The following is a 17,898-nucleotide window of genomic DNA, read 5'->3' on the forward strand; positions in this document are numbered from 1 at the left end:
AATTCAAAGCACACATTCAGAAAAATTCCAGGAGCAAAAAGTTTCCTTCAGTGTGTTTGTTTTATTTCCTCTTTCAAAGGCAAAAAATCAGTGCTGTGATTATGGCGTGAGAAAACAATTTTGCTTACCTAGGTCCATCCCGCGGTAATCCATGGCACAATAAGTACATTATGAGAGATGTGAGTGATTCAAGTGTCATGCTCGGCCATGCATGTGATGTAAGCAAGGACAAGACTTATCGCTGTACCTGACTGAATATATAAGGTCACCCTGTTGCACCTGCTTTCCATTCTGACTCGTGAAAACAAATAGAGCAGTTGAAAGAGTTTAAAAGGGGTTGCATTGTAGGGCTCCGGGAAGTGGGATGGTCTTATCGACATATTGCGCGCCATACTGGACATGCGGACATTACTTTACTTTAGCATGCTGTTGGCAGCAGTGTATAGAAGAAGGCATACACTAGGGACATAAAAGGATCTGGGCAACCTACACGAACACAGAGAGGGAGAACGGATGGATTTTCCAACATGTGCAAAGTGATACAACAGCCATGATTGCTGACATTCAACGAGCAGTGATACCCTCCGTGAGTCATCCTGTTAGTGCAAGCACCATTAGCAGATGGCTGCACGATACAGAACCGCATGCTTGCAGACCATTACAATGACTGCCCTTAGCACCATGTCAGTGTCGCCAAAGACTCTACTGGTGTCATGCCAGACTGTCATCGAGTGACTCAGAATGGCAGCAGGTCAACTTCAATGACAAGTCCCATTTTCATCTTGGTGGAGACCACCAACGTATCCATGTGTGGAGGCATTGTGGTCAGTGCCAAGTTGAACGGTTTGTTGTCACACGTACAGAAGGCCTGGTGTCTTGATGTGGGGGTGCAATTTCATATGATGCCAGATCACCTTTGGTTTTCATTACAGGCACTTTGACAGCTCAATGTTACATTAATGAGGTCCTGAAACCAGTAGCCCTGCCTTTGCAGCACACCTATCCCCGATTAAAAATGTGTGGGATGTTATTGGACGCGCTATAAAACACTCCACCCCTACCGCAAAATCTGCAGAAGCTGTGTGAGAATATTCAAGCTACATGGGATGGATTATCATAGGACACCATTAGGAACCTCTACAACTCCATGCCGTGGTGCCTGGCATGTTGTATTAGCAAACATGGCGGCCCAACGCCATACTGAGAGACACTGCTTCCGAATAGCATTTCAATCCAAGAGTTTCTTCTGGGTGCAACTATTTTTTGATGATTAGTGTATATCTGTGAGTGGCGAAAGTATGTGAACCTTTGCTTTCAGTATCAGGTGTGACCCCCCTTGTGCAGCAATAACTGCAACTAAATGGTGGCAGTAACTGTTGATTAGTCCTGCACATCGGCATGGTGAAATTTTAGCCCATCCCTCTGTACAAAACAGCTTCAACTATGTTATGTTGGTGGGTTTCCTCCCATGATCTGCTGCTTCAGGTCCTTCCACATCATTTCTATAAGATTAAGGTCAGGACTTTGACTTGTCCATTCCAAAACATTAACTTCATTCGTCTTTAACCATTTATTGGTAGAATGACTTGTGTGTTTAGGTTCGTTGTCTTACTGCATGGCCCACGTTCTCTTGAGTTTCAGCTCACAGACAGATGTCCTGACATTTTCATCTAGAATTTGCTGGTATAATTCGAAGTTCATTCTTCCATGACAAGATGTCCTGGCCCAGATGCAGCAAAATAGACCCAAACCATAATACTACCAGCACTGTGTATTTTAAAGAAGGGATAAACAAAAAGGGATTTAAACGAAAATGATCTATTTTGGTCTCATCCGTCCACTAAACATTGTCCCAGTAGCCTTCTGGCTTGTCCATGTGATCTTTTGCAAACCGCAGATGGGCGACAATGTTCTTTATGGAAAGCAGTGGTTTTATCCTTGCAACCGTGCCACATACACCATTGTTGTTCAGTGTTCTCCTGATGGTGGACTCATGAACATTAACAGTAGCCACGGTGAGACAGGCCTTTAGTTGCTTGGGAGTTACCCTAGATTCCTTTGTGACCTCACAGACCATTACATGCTTTGCTCTTGGCGTGATCTTTGTTGGTTGACCACTCCTTCAGAGCATAACAATGATCTTGAAATTGTATCCAATCTGTCTAACTGTGGATTGGGGGTGTACAAACTCTATATATCCAGCCTGATGTGCATCATCAACTCTTCTTCTGAGGTCCTCAGAAATCTCCTTTGTTCATGCCATGATACACTTGCACAAACGTGTTGTGACAACCAGACTGTGATAGATCCCTGTTCTTTAAATAAAATAGGGTAGTCACTCACACCTGACTGCAATCTGCAATCCCATTGAAAACAACTGACCTTCAAATTATCTGCTAATCTTAATGTTTCACATACTTTTGCCTCTCACAGATATATAATATTCATTTTTTATCATTTTTTTCTTAATAAATAAATACATAAATAACCAAGTCTAATACCCACTCCTGGGAAGGTTCACCACTGTTCCATGTTTTCGCAATTTGTGGATAATGACCACACTTTTTCACACAGGGCGCTGTAGGTTTGATTTCAGAAGAAAAGATAAAAATATCTATCAATCTATAATATATAGGCTGAAATCCAGAGGGAAGGCTTTTTTCAGCAAGCAAACTGTAATATCCTAAATCATTGCTGACATTACATTGCAATACAGCCTTAAGTTAAACAACCTTTGGGCATTTTGTATATCCTTGTCCACAAACATCTGGATTTGTTCTCTACTGTTTACATGACCTGAAGGACTACAACTGCTATACACTCCAGAACTGATTTTTGCAGCACTTTTTTCTATTGTTTTCAATGTGAAACTGCACTATTTGTGCGCACTGGGTGCCTCATCTTGTATGTGCCATGGTGCATATAGTTGTGATTGAAATCATGGCAAATAAAAAGCAGATTTTTTAGTTTAGCTTGATTTTACTTACAAAATAGTACTTTTTAGCAAATTTTTGGATAATTACTCACCTATAGTCTGCAAAATTTATTTCATGATCAAATTCAAAGTGACTGAATGACAATCGCAGGACTACTTCATAAAGTTTACTTTGCAAACAATTGAAGATTGTGAACACATGTTGCATGTTATGAAATAACTTTAAACTGTGCAATTATGTCGCTCATTCTCTGGCTCTAAAATAACTGTCAACTTTCAGTGCCTAGTGGACAATCTTAGTGGCCTTCTAAAACTGGTTGACTAATATGCTTCCAGTTCTTGAGTTATCGTTGTTAAGTTCTTTAAGTTATTTGCAAAGTCTCAGTATGTTGAAGGCTCAAATAGGTTGCATGCCTCCCATAGATGTTTTAGTTTCTGTTAGTAGCTGTTTTTTGATTGCCATCTGGATAATATGTGTAGAGTTGAACTTCCAAAATGTCTCAAAAACGTTTGCAGATTGAGCAGAATTCCTAGCTGAACTTTTTTGTCTTGATCCTTTTGATCTTTGAGTCAAAATATTAACAAAAATCTTACCTTTAGTACAAGCAATGAAGAAAAACTGACATCTTCTGGTGAAATAAATGGTTCTCAAATATATGTTTGCCACAATTGTATATTCTGTGAGTGAAATTTAATTGAAGTATGTTTCCCTGTCATTTTTTTTTATTATAAAGTTCACTTGAGCAATTAGGCACACTCAAATCATAAAATATGACTTTCTGGTTCACCAGGGTATATATGTGAGGTGCCAAATTCCCTAAGTCATCCACTACTATGAGAAAGACCAGAGAATACAGCACTTATGTGTGACAAAAGTTTGTTTAGCTGCGCAAATAAGAAAACAGCTTTATTCATAGCTAAACAGTTGAAAATACCCATTCCCACTAGCATGGCAAAAATTATGAAGATTAAAACAACTGGAAATGTTAATAATATTCTGGGAAAAAGGACATATGTTTATACTGAACCCACACACAGTGAGGAGGATGGTTTGAGTGGATGAAGAATTTCCATGGATAACAGACAAGGAATTGCAGACATTAGTTAGCCTTGGGGTCAGAACGTCGGCCAAACTACAATTAAGTACCACCCATATAACCACAGGTTGTTTGGGGGTTGCCAGAAGAAATCTTCTGCTGTCAAGGATCAACAAACTCAAGATCCCACAGTTTACCAGATGTCACTGAATCTTCCATATTCTAGGGTCTGACAAAACCAAAATAGAGGTTTTGGGCAGCAAACAGCAGAAATGAGTTTGGTGCAGACACAGATATAGCCAAGGAGAAAGGTATCCCCACTGTGAAGTATGCAGCTGATATTAAAGCAAAAGTTGACTGCCTCAGCCAGGAAGCTTAAACTGCACCATAGATTAGATTTTCCAGCAGGACAATGATCAGTCAACACAAAAATGGTTCACTGAACAAAGAATTAAGGTTTTGTCATAGCTATCCAGTCCTCTGAACTTATCCCCATAGAAAAACATGTGGGATGAGCTTAAGAGGATGTGGACATCAGAATTGAAGGGATCTGGAGAGGTTCTGTATGGCGGAATGGGCTCAGATCCTTAATCATGTGTTCTCCAGCCTTATTATGCATTGTAGAAGAAAATCCAGCTATTATTTTTGCAAAAGTAGGCTATACAAAGTATTAAATGAAGGGATGTCAACAACTGTGACGCATACAGATTTGATTTTTTTTTACAAAAAAAAAGTTTAGACTTTGTAAATATTTTAAGTGAAAGATCAAAAGCATAAGCAATAAATATTGTACAGCCTGTTCATGTTTTACAGGGGTGCCATTATTTGTGGAGGGTACAGTAAAGTTAATCCCATCCAAATAGGGCTCATGAAAGAACTGAGACTTGTTTCCATTTAACTTATACAAAACCTCAAAAGCAAGAATGTATACAATCCTCTGAGACAGTATTTAGTCCCATCTTTGCATATTATTTGTCACCCAGGCAACTATCATGGTCTTCCAATCTGTGGCTGAGTACTACAAGCGAGTGAAGAAACTTCAAGATGTGGACTTGGACGTGGAGGTGGCTGTGAGTGAAAGAAGCAAATCCAACAGATGGATTTTCAAAAGGGACACCTCACACCTCACCCGTTCAGAGAAGGTTAAATTTCTCAACAATTATATTAAACCACATTTTTCCTTTTTTGTCTTTGATCATGATTGTTGCTTTGCCTTGTGTTTGAGATTAGACTTAATCTGAAAAAAACATATCTGATGGCATGAATTTCAGTTAAAGTTTAAGCCTTTTAAGAAGGTGGCAAATTCTACATATATATTCAAATAAATTCTACTCCTGTATGGAAGCATATCAGTATCAAAATTAAAATGTAATATGTAAAATTGCCAGTGTATTTGTCTGAATTTAAATTTCCCATTCATATATTCAATAGCTCAAAATGTAAATTCTAATTCAATACTGTGATTTCAATTTGCCATTTGGCATGCCAGTTTTGAAATTTAATTTGTACAAAGATTTTCATGATTTATGTGTAGTTTATTTAAATTATTGATTTAAATGTATTTTCAGAACTGCATATTTATGCTGAAAGTGGTTCTGCATTAATTTTATCAAAGTGCTAGTTAAAATGTAATTGATCTTATATGCCTTTTGATTCTCTAATAATGCATTTACATTGCAGAACACTACGCTCGAACAAGGGCAAAACTCTTTTTGCAGTTACATTATTCTCAACTACTGTACTCATTCTGTGGCAAAATGCCTTTGAAAATGCATTCAGCCTGATTGCATTTTCATTTTTATGGACTTCCCAACCTGTCAGTCATCCCATCAGGGCAGTGACAGCAGCACACTCAGCAGAAAAGACTTTATCTGAAAGCAAGATACTGATATACTTCCAGACCTCTATTTCAGTTTATCCAAGCCTTTGTGTTTAACTCTGAAAATATTAAGATTGAATGATGTGCATCCATAGGTTAAGCTCAAGCAGGAATTTAATGTTACTGCTAAGGGGACTGGTGTGGGATCTCTCAAAGTGAGTATTCACACATACTACATGAGTCTTGTTTGTCTTAAGATTTTGTATTTATTGTTAAATTTGTTTATTTGTAATAAATATCCTTTCAATAGGTAACAACACTGTACTATGCTAGACCAATGGAGAGGGAAAGTGACTGCAAAATGTTTGATCTCACTGTTCAGATGCAGAAACAACGTGATGGTAAGATTCATCATGACTCAAATGTGCCTCTATGAGCAACTTTATTTCTAGTTGTGACAAGAGTGTGAATTTGAGACATGGTAACGATTGTTGCTGTAATGTACTTGAATGTTCATCTCCTTTCAGTTAAATATACTGGAGCTAAAGAAAGTTATCTGCTTACCATTGAAACCTCGTGAGTATATCACAATATGGATTGCACATACAGTTCACTGCATCTATTTTGTACTTTAGGTTCATCAGATTTGATATTTCAGATTATGTATTTGTTAGTTGTATGTTTAAGGACTGTACTAATGTATAAATAAAATGAATTAAATTAAATGATTTTTTTATTCATCTGTACAGCTATAAGAGTCAAACCAGAGATGCCGCTATGTCTATTTTGGATATTGGCCTGCTGACAGGATTTGTGGTGGATGAAACTGATCTCAGTGATGTAAGGAAATATATGGCAGATGATATATCACTAACATTTTAAAACCTAGTGGGACATTAAAATAAATATTCCAGAAACTAATAATTATGTAATTTAAGTGATGCATTTAATGTACTTATTATAGCTATTCTTAAATGCCATCAAATCGATTCCAACTTCTAGTGGCCATACGGATATTGTTTCTTCTGAATACTCTGTCATCTGTTTGGGTCTTTAGGCTTCTTAATGGCTTGTACATGAATTGTCTGATTGTCTCCATCCATCTTATTGCTGACTGTCCTCTTCCTCTTTTACTTTTAACTGTTCTGAACATGTCTTTTCCAATGAACTGGTTCTTCCTGAAGCATGTCCAACATAAGAGCTTTTATTTGGTTATCTGGGTTTTGGATAGTTTGATTTGTTCAAAGATCCATTTTTTTTTATTCCTTTGTTGCCAAGGGTACTTTCAAAAGCCTTTACAACTCTCAGTGTTCAAAGGCATCAGTATTTTTCCTGTCCTACTTTTTGATCACCCAGCATTCACATCCATAAAGAACCACAGAAAAGACCACAGCTTGGACAATTCTAATCTTTCTTTGTAGAGATGCATCAATACATCGGAAAATTGTTTCAAGTATGGGGAAACAACAAGTATGGGGATAGTGGGCTGCCTTGTCTTACCCCTTTGTCAATGTGAAACTAGACTGTACATTTTCTGTCCTGACTCTGGCTTCATAATCAATGCAGAGTTTCCTCATTAGAATGAAGAGATGCTCTAGTATAACCATTTTACTGAGCACATCCCTCTATTTTTACATGATTGATGCGGTTGAAAGCTTTGATCTAGTCAATAAAATGCTTGTTGTCACACTTCTGGGTTTTCCTCCCTTGCCTAGCATGCTCCAGGACATTTCCCATAATTCCAGTCCCGATGACATCATCAATTTGAAACACAATTCCTCCAGTCACACGCAACTGCCTCGTTCTCAGTCACCAGAATTCTAATGCAATTCACTTGTCTCAGAACTTAAATAGTCCTCGGTTTGTTCTCCTCGTTGGGAGGTATTGCCATTCATTTGGACTACTGAGTGGTATTTCTCTGTTTTCTGTACTTGTGCCTTGAGCCTTTTGCCTGTTTTTTTGGATTTTGCTCTTTTGGATTTGCCCTTCTGCTCTGTCTGCTTGTATGTTTTGTTTATTCCAGTTTTTGACTCATGCTTGGTTTTTGGAGTACGATGTTGGATTTGCCCTGAGGTTTTGTTTCACCTTGATTTTTGTACTGATAACTCTCTCATTAAACCGATTTCCATTTTTAAGATCCGCAGGCATCTTTTTGTGTTTGTGCAGCTTTTCAAATTTTAAATTTACAGCACAGACCAGCAATAGCATCTCTTGTTCCTCTGTCTTTTCCTGAATCTTGCTTGGATGTCTGACAGGTCTCTGTCAAAGTGAGGCTCGAATCTGTGTTGAATGATCTTGACAATCCTTTAACTACCATACATTCGTTTCCTTTTTTTGATATTCAGATATAAAATGAACTCTTTAAATCTGTCACCATTGAGCAGTTTTCCAGATTTGTTGTTTCCATAATTTGTTTAAAACCTCAACATTTTCTGTAAAGCAACCTGTTTTTTCCATGGTTGTTTCTATTTTCAATATTTTATAGATGTTGTACTGGTCGTTGTCATTCCTGGCAGCTCTGTGGAATTCACACTTTAGTGTAGTTTGGCTTTGTTGTTCTATTTTGCATTTCCACTGTGTCATCCATCACATATCTTTGAGGACATTTTTAGTTCCATCCTAGGCTCTTTTGGCTTTCTATCGGTTTTGTCCAGCATCTGAACTTGATTCCTGATGTTTTCTTTGAAGACAGGAGGTTTTTCTCTAGGTCATATAGCGGAATTCTGTTGGAATGATCGCTTTTCGTTGAGCAACATTTGAAGCTTGTGCATTAGAATTTCACGATTTCTTCATACTTTATTACTTAAGCTTTAGATTTAAATGTACACTGTATAGACAACAGCATTGAGACACACCTTGAGTTCAGGTGTTTTAGCCACAACCATTACTAAAATGTGGATACAATTAAGCATATAGCCTTGCAGCCTCCATAGAAAAACAATGGCAGTAGAATGGGTTGTACTGATGAGCTCAGGGAGTTTAAACATGGCACTGTCATATGATGCCCCCTCTGCCTCAATCAGTTTGTGAAATTTCTGTCCTGTTAGATCTGCCCCTCTCAACTGTAAGTGCTATTAATGTGAAATGGCAGTACTTAGGAGCAACAACAGCTCAGCCAGGAATCAGTAGATCACACAAACTCACAGAGTGGGGCCGGAGAGTTCTGAAGCACACAGGGCCTATCCTCTGTTGAATCACTCACTAACAAGCTTCATATTGCCTCTGGAAGCAAAATCAGCAAAAGAACTGCACATTAGGAGCTTCACAAAATGGGTTTCCATGGACGAGCAGCTACACACAAACCTAATTTCAAAATGCACAATACCAAGCATCAGGTGCAGTGGTGTAAAGCATGGCGCCACTGGACTCTGAAGCAGTGAAAACATAGCTGCAAAGGGGGACCAACTCCATATTAATGCCTATGGATTTAGAATGGGATTCATAATAGCTCCTGTAGGTGTAATGTGTAGGTGTCCCAATACTTCTGTCTATATACTGTGTCTATTATCAGTTGTTTTATTACATGGGAGTTGTGTTTGTATGTAAGGACATTATAACTTCATTGAGTTAAAAAATGTAGATATCTTGTAAATGTCAATAAAATGCTAATTGAAAGCAATGAGAGATTAGGGTAACGCCCATATCCTCTATAAGTCTGGTAAGACATGACCAATGTTTTTCTATTGAGATAAAAGTTACAATTTTAATTTTACTTTAATGTGAAGTTTAGTCTCATGTACTGTAAATCTACATATATTGCTAACTTTGTATTGCTAAGTATGTAAAGTCTTTTCCAGCAGGTGTGCTCAAACATTAGTGCAAGTGTAATTTCAAATATATTATTCTATTCTTACCACAAGGATTTTTGCCCATTTGCTAATGTTTTGTGCACTTTTTTTGTGTTCATAACAGCTAACCACTGGGAGTGACCAATATATTCAGAAGTTTGAGATAGATAAACAGCTCTCAGAACGAGGTTCCCTCATCCTCTACCTAGATAAGGTACATATGAAGACGAACAATTGGCAGACTCATTTATTCCTTATAGTTAATATTACTAACTGGTGAATGTCTGCATATACTTTGTCATAACTGATCCCTTTTTTGGGCAGTCCTAATCTTAAAATTTGCATAAAATGTGATCTCACCTATCACAACACTTCTGTCACTTCTTGCATTTCTTCAGTCTCACTCTCTTTGATTTCTCAGAAAATTTCCCCTCTTGTCAGTTTGAACTAAGAGTAAGGTTGGTTCAGTTGTCCATAAAGCTGTTAACCCAGGCATTAACTGTAACACATTCTACTAACCAGAAATTGATGATAAGCAGTTAGCCTTGCATTTTGACAACAAACCTTTCCAACAGTGATCTCCTTTACAACATTACTGTGGTGCTGCTGGTGATTCAGGGCACTAGACCTGAATCAGTGACTGAGTGCTGGGCCACAGCCATCTAGCTAGAGTTGGAACAGACACTTTCTTACTAGCCAAGCCCTGCTCTGGCTAAATTAATTCTGGCCCCAGGGATGGTGTGGAAGATGATTTGTGTCACCAAAGAATCTCCAGAGATCCAACATTAGGGGTCAGAACGTCTCCCAAACTACAACCAGAAACCACCTACATAATTACAAGTTGTTTGGTAGTTTTGTCAGAAGAAAGCTTCTGCTGTCAAATATACTTGTGTACCCTCAGCAATTTCTTTCCCCCCTCCTTGTCTAAATAAATTAGCTGTAGGGCCTGTAAAGAAGGATTAGAACATTAGGCCATGCTCAGACAGTTCTCTGCATGCTCTATGTTTTCTTTTTTTTATATATATATATTTCTCATTATCTTATTTTTTCATTCAAAGTTTGCTGGATGTTTATATTTTACACTATATTTCCTTTTAACTGCACTGAAAATGTATTAGGATATTTGTTGCATCTTACCAGATATCTCAGGCTCCAACCAAAGACAGGATTGCTTTCAGAGTGCACAAGATCAATGAAGTGGCTATGCTTCAACCCGCTGCCATCACGGTGTATGAGTACTACTCTCCACGTAAGTTAACAGTAGAGATGGCATGATGCTATTTTTTCTTTTCCAATACTGATCTGACATTATTTCTTAAGTAAGCTTTAAAATGGTTGAGTTCAATTGAACCACCTAGCTTAAGATGATGATGTAAAAGTAGGCTTTGATGTTGAAACTACTCTGCATCCCATCTCTAGGTACAGTTTTACAGCTGCTAAGAAGCATTGGTAACACTTTCTATGAATGTCGCATTTGTAAGCATCTACAAACACATTTATAACATGTTATAATGTATTAATAAGGCATTATAAACGTGGTTAAAAATATTTATAAAAAAGAATTACACTGAATTACACTTTATAGCCATGTTTATTATACATTATTAATTGTTAATATAATGCATTATAAATAGTGATAATAACATGTTATAATTTCAGTGCCAAAGAAGTCAGTCCCAGCTTGGAGAGCGTAAAGTAAAGACAAATACCAGGCTTTCCCTCATTGGGTAAAACACTGATGGCAGCACTAGTTTAAACTCTGACATTTGAAGCCTGTATTGTGCTTTATTATGTATGTTTTAGTGTTTCAGTAAATCCTTCAGTAAATACTTCAACTTCAACCTCACTCTTAACACTGGAGGAGGCTTTAGTACAGTACGCTTCACTTTACTTAGAGCGGACAAATACGACTTATGAGCTCTTGAGTGATGTGATGTTTGAATCATGTCGCTGTTTTAACCCTTCGTTGGAATATGAAGGCCAAACAGCAGAGCAATAATATCAGGATTTTAGGTGATTTTCTGAGCCGAATTACCCACTGATGCTGTCACAGCTTGATGACACCATGCTTAATACTTAGAGGCAGGTCTGGTAAATGTCCTGATATGTGTATCATGTACATACATACATACATCATCTAAACCGCTTATCCTTCTGGGTCATGGTGGGGTGCTGGGGCCTATCCCAGCTGTAAGTGCCACAACCCTCTCTGCATATTGTTGCATCTGCATCCCTTTAACTAGTTCCAACAGTGAGCTCAGTGTACTTCACTGGCTTCCTCAGTCACCAGATATAAATCCAACAGATCACACTGGGGATGAAGTAGAATGAGAGATTTACAGCTTGAATGTGCAGCTGACAAATCTAGACCAACTACATGAATCTAAAAAGAATATTTACCGCACATTGTTGAATCCATGCTGCAAAGTAGTCAGGCAGGGTGTGACTCCCTTAAAGCAAAGTAGCCAGTATTAGTTCCTAATAAAGTGTTAGACATGAATATACAGACACATACACACAAATTAATGCTTGTGTTTCCACAGGGGATCGCTGCGTGAAGTTCTACCACCCTTTGAAAAAGGATGGAACACTTAACAGACTGTGCAATGATCAGGAGGGTCTGTGCCATTGTGCTGAAGGTACTTGTATTCGCAGCCAATAGTATGCTAGCAAAATGAATAGTTAAAAAAAAAAATGCAATCAGACATATTCCATGATTATGTTCAGAAGCTGATGCAACATGTTTATTTCAAATTGTGAATGTGTTCCTTATAGCATATAAATAACAAAATAATCAAACTGGTTTAATATTTGAAGTTTTGTATGTAAAAGAGAGACAAATACATTATATCTTCTGCCACAGAGAACTGCAGCATCCAAAAGAAAGAGAAAATCGAAGCAGAAGATCGGAAGAAAAAAGCATGTGAATTTGGCATGGATTACGGTAATGACTTAGAACTGACAATGAAATTCTCCATTCATGTTTCATGTTGTAATAATGAATCAAATGTTTGTATTATAACTAATAACTGAAAACAAAGAATATGGGCAGTCATGGGCTGGAGGTTAGGGAACCAGCCTTGTGACCAGAAGGTCGCTGGTTTGATCCCCTGAGCCGACAGTACGTGACTGAGGTGCCCTTGAGCAAGGCACCTAACCCCTAATTGCTCCCCAGGTGCTGCGGATAGGGCTGCCCACTAGTGTGCCTTTACTAATGTGCATGTGGTGTTTCACTGCATGGATGGGTAAAATGCGGATGTGAAATTTCCCCATTGTGGGACTAATAAGGGTCACTTAATTAAATGAAGCTTGTGCTTATGTGTGCATTTTACAGTTTACAGAGTCAAAGTTGTGAAGGCTGACCTGGGCCCATACACAGACTACTACACCATGAAGATTGAACAGGTTCTGAAAGAAGGTATGACTTCCGGTCGCCTTTGTACTGTTTGTTTGTGTGATCATCACTCAACTACGAAGTGTCTTGCTAACCCTGATCTGTGCCAGAAGTGAATCAAACACTAGGCACTTTTGGGTCACTTACACAGGGGAAGCAAAGACAACTAGTACAAAAATAAAGCAGTCAGATAGTGTGGGTACAAGGTAGGTGTACCTAAGAAACTGTCAATATAGGCCTTTTTTACTAAGGCTGGCTTTATACAGTTGAATTTTCATGCAAGTAGTTGCATGTTGAAAGTTGCCTGCAACAAAATTTCCATGCAACTTCAGTTACACAAAGCAATTAGAGTCAGAAAAGAGTTAATAAAGACACAAAAATGTACCCTTAAAACGTATAATGTGTACCTAAATACGTTTTTACCATGGAAAAAGTGTGTTTATTCCTCTTCATAACCTGACGTTTTAAAACAGAACAATAAAATAAAAAGCCTGGAGACGTGATGGGGTGTGTGGAGTCAATGCAACTTAGAAAATGTCGTTTCAGTGGATTATGGCACAGTTATGTTCCCAGACTTAAGGTGCGGTGATGTACCCTTGCGGGTCCCACCCTAGTGACAAGAGGAGTACTGCCCCAGTGATATTTCAATAGCTTTTTTTCTGAGTGTGTAGCCATTACAGTTATAACCATGACTTAGTTCCCTTTTATAGCCACCCAGTAAACCACTTTTCATTTTATTTTCATGTCTACAAAACGATGATTTGTACAACGCTGTGCAAACTTCATAAATTCAAACTATCTAATTAACCATTGCTCCACCTGTTTTGCCCATTTTGTATTCTAATACTTTATACTAATGCTGTTTGCTGTCCGGGCAGCACGGTGGCGCAGTGGGTAGCGCTGTTGCTGCTTGCTCACAGCAAGAATGGCCTGGGTTCGATTCCCGACCGGGGTCGTTTCTGTGTGGAGTTTGCCTGTTCTCCCCGTGTCTGCGTGGGTTTCCTCCGGGTACTCCGGTTTCCTCCCACAGTCCAAAAACATGCAGTTAAGCTAATTAGACATGCTAAATTGCCCCTAGGTGTGAGTAAGTGTATGCATGTGTGTGTCTGTCTGTCTGCCCTGCGATGGACTGGCGACCTGTTCGAGGTGTGTCCTGCTTCCACCCAATGGCAGTTGGGATGGGCTCCAGCACCCTGCCGCGATCCAGTAGGATAAGCGGTTTAGATGATGTATGTTTGCTGTCCGGTGTCGACCAGAGGAAGATGGGTTCCCCTTTTGAGTCTTGGTTCCTCTCAAGGTTTCTTCCTCTTGTTCTTAGCGAGTTTTTCCTTGCCACTGGCACCACTGGCGATGCTCATGGGGGCTGGGACCCACATTTATCTGTACAGCTGTTTTGTGACAACACATTGTAAAAAGCACTACATAAATAAACTTTGACTTGACTTGACTTTTTTTTAACAAAAAGATTTATGTTAAAAACCTAAAGAACACTGAAAAACTTAAAAGGTAAACCTTTACCCATTCCATTCTCCCTCAACTGGTGGACCGCAGTCCAGATGCAGACCCAGCAGTGTATCTTAGCAGACCGATCTAAGCACTTGATAAAACATTCTGAAGCAAAGTTGATTAACATTTACACATGAAGATAAGCCAGCACAGCGTCTGTTCCAGTCCTGTGTCATATGCATTTAACGGTTTACACAAGTTCATCTGAACAGAGACTACAGGGTGAGACATCAGGTCACAAGGAGAATAATTTCACATATTTTCATTTATTTGTTACATCATTTACTAACCTTAGCTGAGTAGTGAAGCGGCAACACGTCTTGCTTTTTTTTTTTTCCTTATTCATGATTTTATTTATGTATTACAGTCAGTAACCTTAAGGAATATGATCACTGAAGTGAGGAATTATATGAACTAAATACTTTATGTATATTGTATACAAAAGTATTATTCAAAAACCAATGAACAGCAGATTAGCCCTGACCTCCCACACAGGGTCACATAAAGCAAAAGAATTTTATTCTCACATCCAGGCCAGTTAAAGTTCAAACATGTTTTCAACTCTGACTTTGAACCAATTCGGTAGAATGATCCATATATAAATGTTCTCACTTTCCATAGAAATGATAAGATGAATAATGGATAACAATAGTGTATGGCAATACTTTGCTTCTGTTCATTCTTTACTGTGTTTTGTGCTGCTGCAATAGAAGAATTTCTCTCTGGGATTAACAAAGTGATCTATCTATCTATCTATCTATCTATCTATCTATCTATGTATCTATCTGTCTACCTGTCTCTCTGTCTATCTATCCATCCATCCATCCATGGCGTAAATGTATAATTCATATGCTATGATTGATATATGATTTCAGACTGTGCTGCATGAACTGAAGGCCCTGAAATGAACTATGTAGACAAGTTGCTATGCTACATACTGTATATCTGTCTATGCTCCTACAAGTCTACAGTATGTTTCATAGGATAATGTATGTCTGCACTAAAGCTGGTTGTACTCTACATGATTTTTTAGCCCCATTTTAACCCTCATGTCCACTTCTGGCAAGATTCGACAATCAACCTTTAACCTTCTGATCTTCAACCGTGATTTTCAAACATGTTTGACTTTTATGACTCAGATAGACATCGACCCACCTGAATGAGTGATTCAGACAAGGAGAGGGAAAAAAAGATGTTGTAACCTCAGTCTATTAATAACCAAAAACTCAAGGTGGTCTCTTTACAAACATAAGTCAGCTGCCAGTTCACAGTAACAGGTTTTTTTCAGTTCAGTATTAATAAGTAATAATGAAATGGGACAAGAAATTATAAATAAAATATTACAATTAGATATTTGCCTATAAAAAGTCAAAGTCAAATAACACCATAAATGCATCCAGTGAAAAGCTAAAAAGAAAAAGCTTTAAGCTGTTTTACTTGGTAGCTGAAGGCCCGGGTTAGCTTTGTTTGCAGTAATGGTGAGATTTGAGATTTTGATTTTGCTTATTCATAGCTGAAACTTTGCTTTATCATCTTGTGTGCACACTTACACTGACGTTTACAAAAAAGATTTATGTTAAGTATGAGCTGCTGTCCGTTTTTGTAATCTGTGTGGATCTAACAAGCCATGTAGTGCACAACCGACTTAACGTTTATGTTTTGCTGTGCAGGCAGTGATGCAGGTGTGGAAGGAGAAGAGAGAACCTTCATTGGTCACCCTAACTGCAGAGAGCTTTTTGGAATTGAGGAAGGCAAGGCATACCTCATCATGGGCCGAACTGTTGACCTACCAAAGATGAACGGAAGGTATCATTTGAGCACTTGTGAGGAAATATCTCAGATGTCTGTGGATTTGCACTAGCGTGTGTATGTTTGACTGTGTGAGGTATTGTAATTGGTGTGGTGTTGATGGTAATTTTGTGGGTCCTCACTGTTGTTATATCTTTTGCCAGGCTGCAGTATATCCTGGGCGAGCAGACGTGGATTGAATACTGGCCCACAAGCCAAGAAGGTGAAAGTGCTACATACAAAAACAGTTATGAAGCACTTACTAAATTCACTCAGACTCTCTCCTCAAAGGGATGTACTACATAAATACTGCTGATATAGTCAGGCGATGTCATTTCTTCCAATTAAGAAATGTAGAAAAAGCTTACCTCTACTTTTCCTTTTAGCATGATTGCAAAAGGTTCTTATGCTTGAACACTATATGAATTGTTACTATAATGCATTATAAGTAGTGTTGATAAAATGTTATACTGTCAGTGCCAAAGAAGTCAGTCCCAGCGTAAAGACAAATACCAAGCTAATGGTGGTGTACATTGGGTAAAACACTGATGGCAGCTCTAGTTTAAACTCTGTCATTTGAAGCCTGTAATGTGCTTTACTGTGTATGTTTTAGTGTTTCAGTAAATCCTTCAGTAAATACTTCAACTTGAAGCCTCACTCTTAACACTGGAGGAGGCTTTAGTACAGTACGCTTCACTTTACTTAGAGCAGACAAATACAACTTATGAGCTCTTATAATTTGTTATGATCAGTACTTATAATGTATTATGTTAACAATTCATAATGCATAATAAGCATGGCTATAATGTGTAATGCATTTTTATAAATATTTATAGCCATGTTTATAATGCCTTATGAATGCATTATAACATGTTATGAATGTGTTTATAGATGCTTACAAAGGTGACATTCATAGAAAGTGTTACTGATTGAATTTTAGGATGTCTTACCTGGTGTAAATTACTATAGAAAACATCAAATAAACTTTCCAAAAAGAATGTCTTCATGGATTTTCTTGCTTAACATCATTTGTTAAATCAGCTTCACAATGTGTTAATTCTTACTGGCACATTATTTGACTTTGCTGATAGAATGAAGGCCAGAAACAAAGACTCCCAGCCATTTCCAACAATGGTCATTCCATACTTTTACTATGAATGCAAAACTTTTCATTAATGTATTTTTTTATTGATTTTGTTTTAGGGATAAATAACACAAGAGAGGAATGCCCAAACACTTATTTTTCAGGCTTCTATTATATATTGGAGCATTCTGGTCTTCTTCAAGCAAACACCCAAGTGATTAAACAATCTGATTAGGTAGGCAAGAAGCAGGTTGTGATTTTCCAGGAGTCGTCAGGCGGCACACCATAGTCAGGATGAGGTCCAAATTGAGCATGTGGCAAAAAAGGTATTTAATATATATATATAAAAATGGTCATATTTCAGTGAGACTCATGAAGATGAACTAGCATGGCTTCTGTAGCCCTGTGTTAGAGTTATGTTAACGACTTAAGTTTATCTGAGCAGAGAATTTTTTATAGATATATTTACTATTTCAGGTCTAAGTAGTGAAGTGACAACATGGGTCATTGAAAAAAAGACAGTCGATGATGTTTTAACCTGTCTAGG

General features: G+C 38.0%; 1 protein-coding gene across 1 annotated transcript in view; it reads left to right on the plus strand.

Annotated features, from left to right (window-relative positions):
- The window catches only part of LOC118803202 (complement C3-like), a 60,576-nt gene extending 43,311 nt beyond the window's left edge, over nt 1-17,265 (plus strand). Inside the window, exons 30-41 of the mRNA XM_036563734.1 lie at nt 4,956-5,114; nt 5,947-6,006; nt 6,102-6,192; nt 6,319-6,367; nt 6,541-6,631; nt 9,704-9,793; nt 10,720-10,828; nt 12,123-12,218; nt 12,443-12,523; nt 12,914-12,997; nt 16,150-16,285; nt 16,432-17,265. Of these exons, the coding sequence (XP_036419627.1) occupies nt 4,956-5,114; nt 5,947-6,006; nt 6,102-6,192; nt 6,319-6,367; nt 6,541-6,631; nt 9,704-9,793; nt 10,720-10,828; nt 12,123-12,218; nt 12,443-12,523; nt 12,914-12,997; nt 16,150-16,285; nt 16,432-16,573 (1,188 nt within the window). The 3' untranslated portion in view covers nt 16,574-17,265. The remainder of the gene's footprint in view (nt 1-4,955; nt 5,115-5,946; nt 6,007-6,101; nt 6,193-6,318; nt 6,368-6,540; nt 6,632-9,703; nt 9,794-10,719; nt 10,829-12,122; nt 12,219-12,442; nt 12,524-12,913; nt 12,998-16,149; nt 16,286-16,431) is intronic.
- The last annotated feature ends 633 nt before the right edge of the window (nt 17,266-17,898 follow it).

The sequence above is a fragment of the Colossoma macropomum genome, unplaced genomic scaffold, assembly GCF_904425465.1.
Source record: "Colossoma macropomum unplaced genomic scaffold, Colossoma_macropomum, whole genome shotgun sequence".
NCBI classification, from domain to species: domain Eukaryota; kingdom Metazoa; phylum Chordata; class Actinopteri; order Characiformes; family Serrasalmidae; genus Colossoma; species Colossoma macropomum.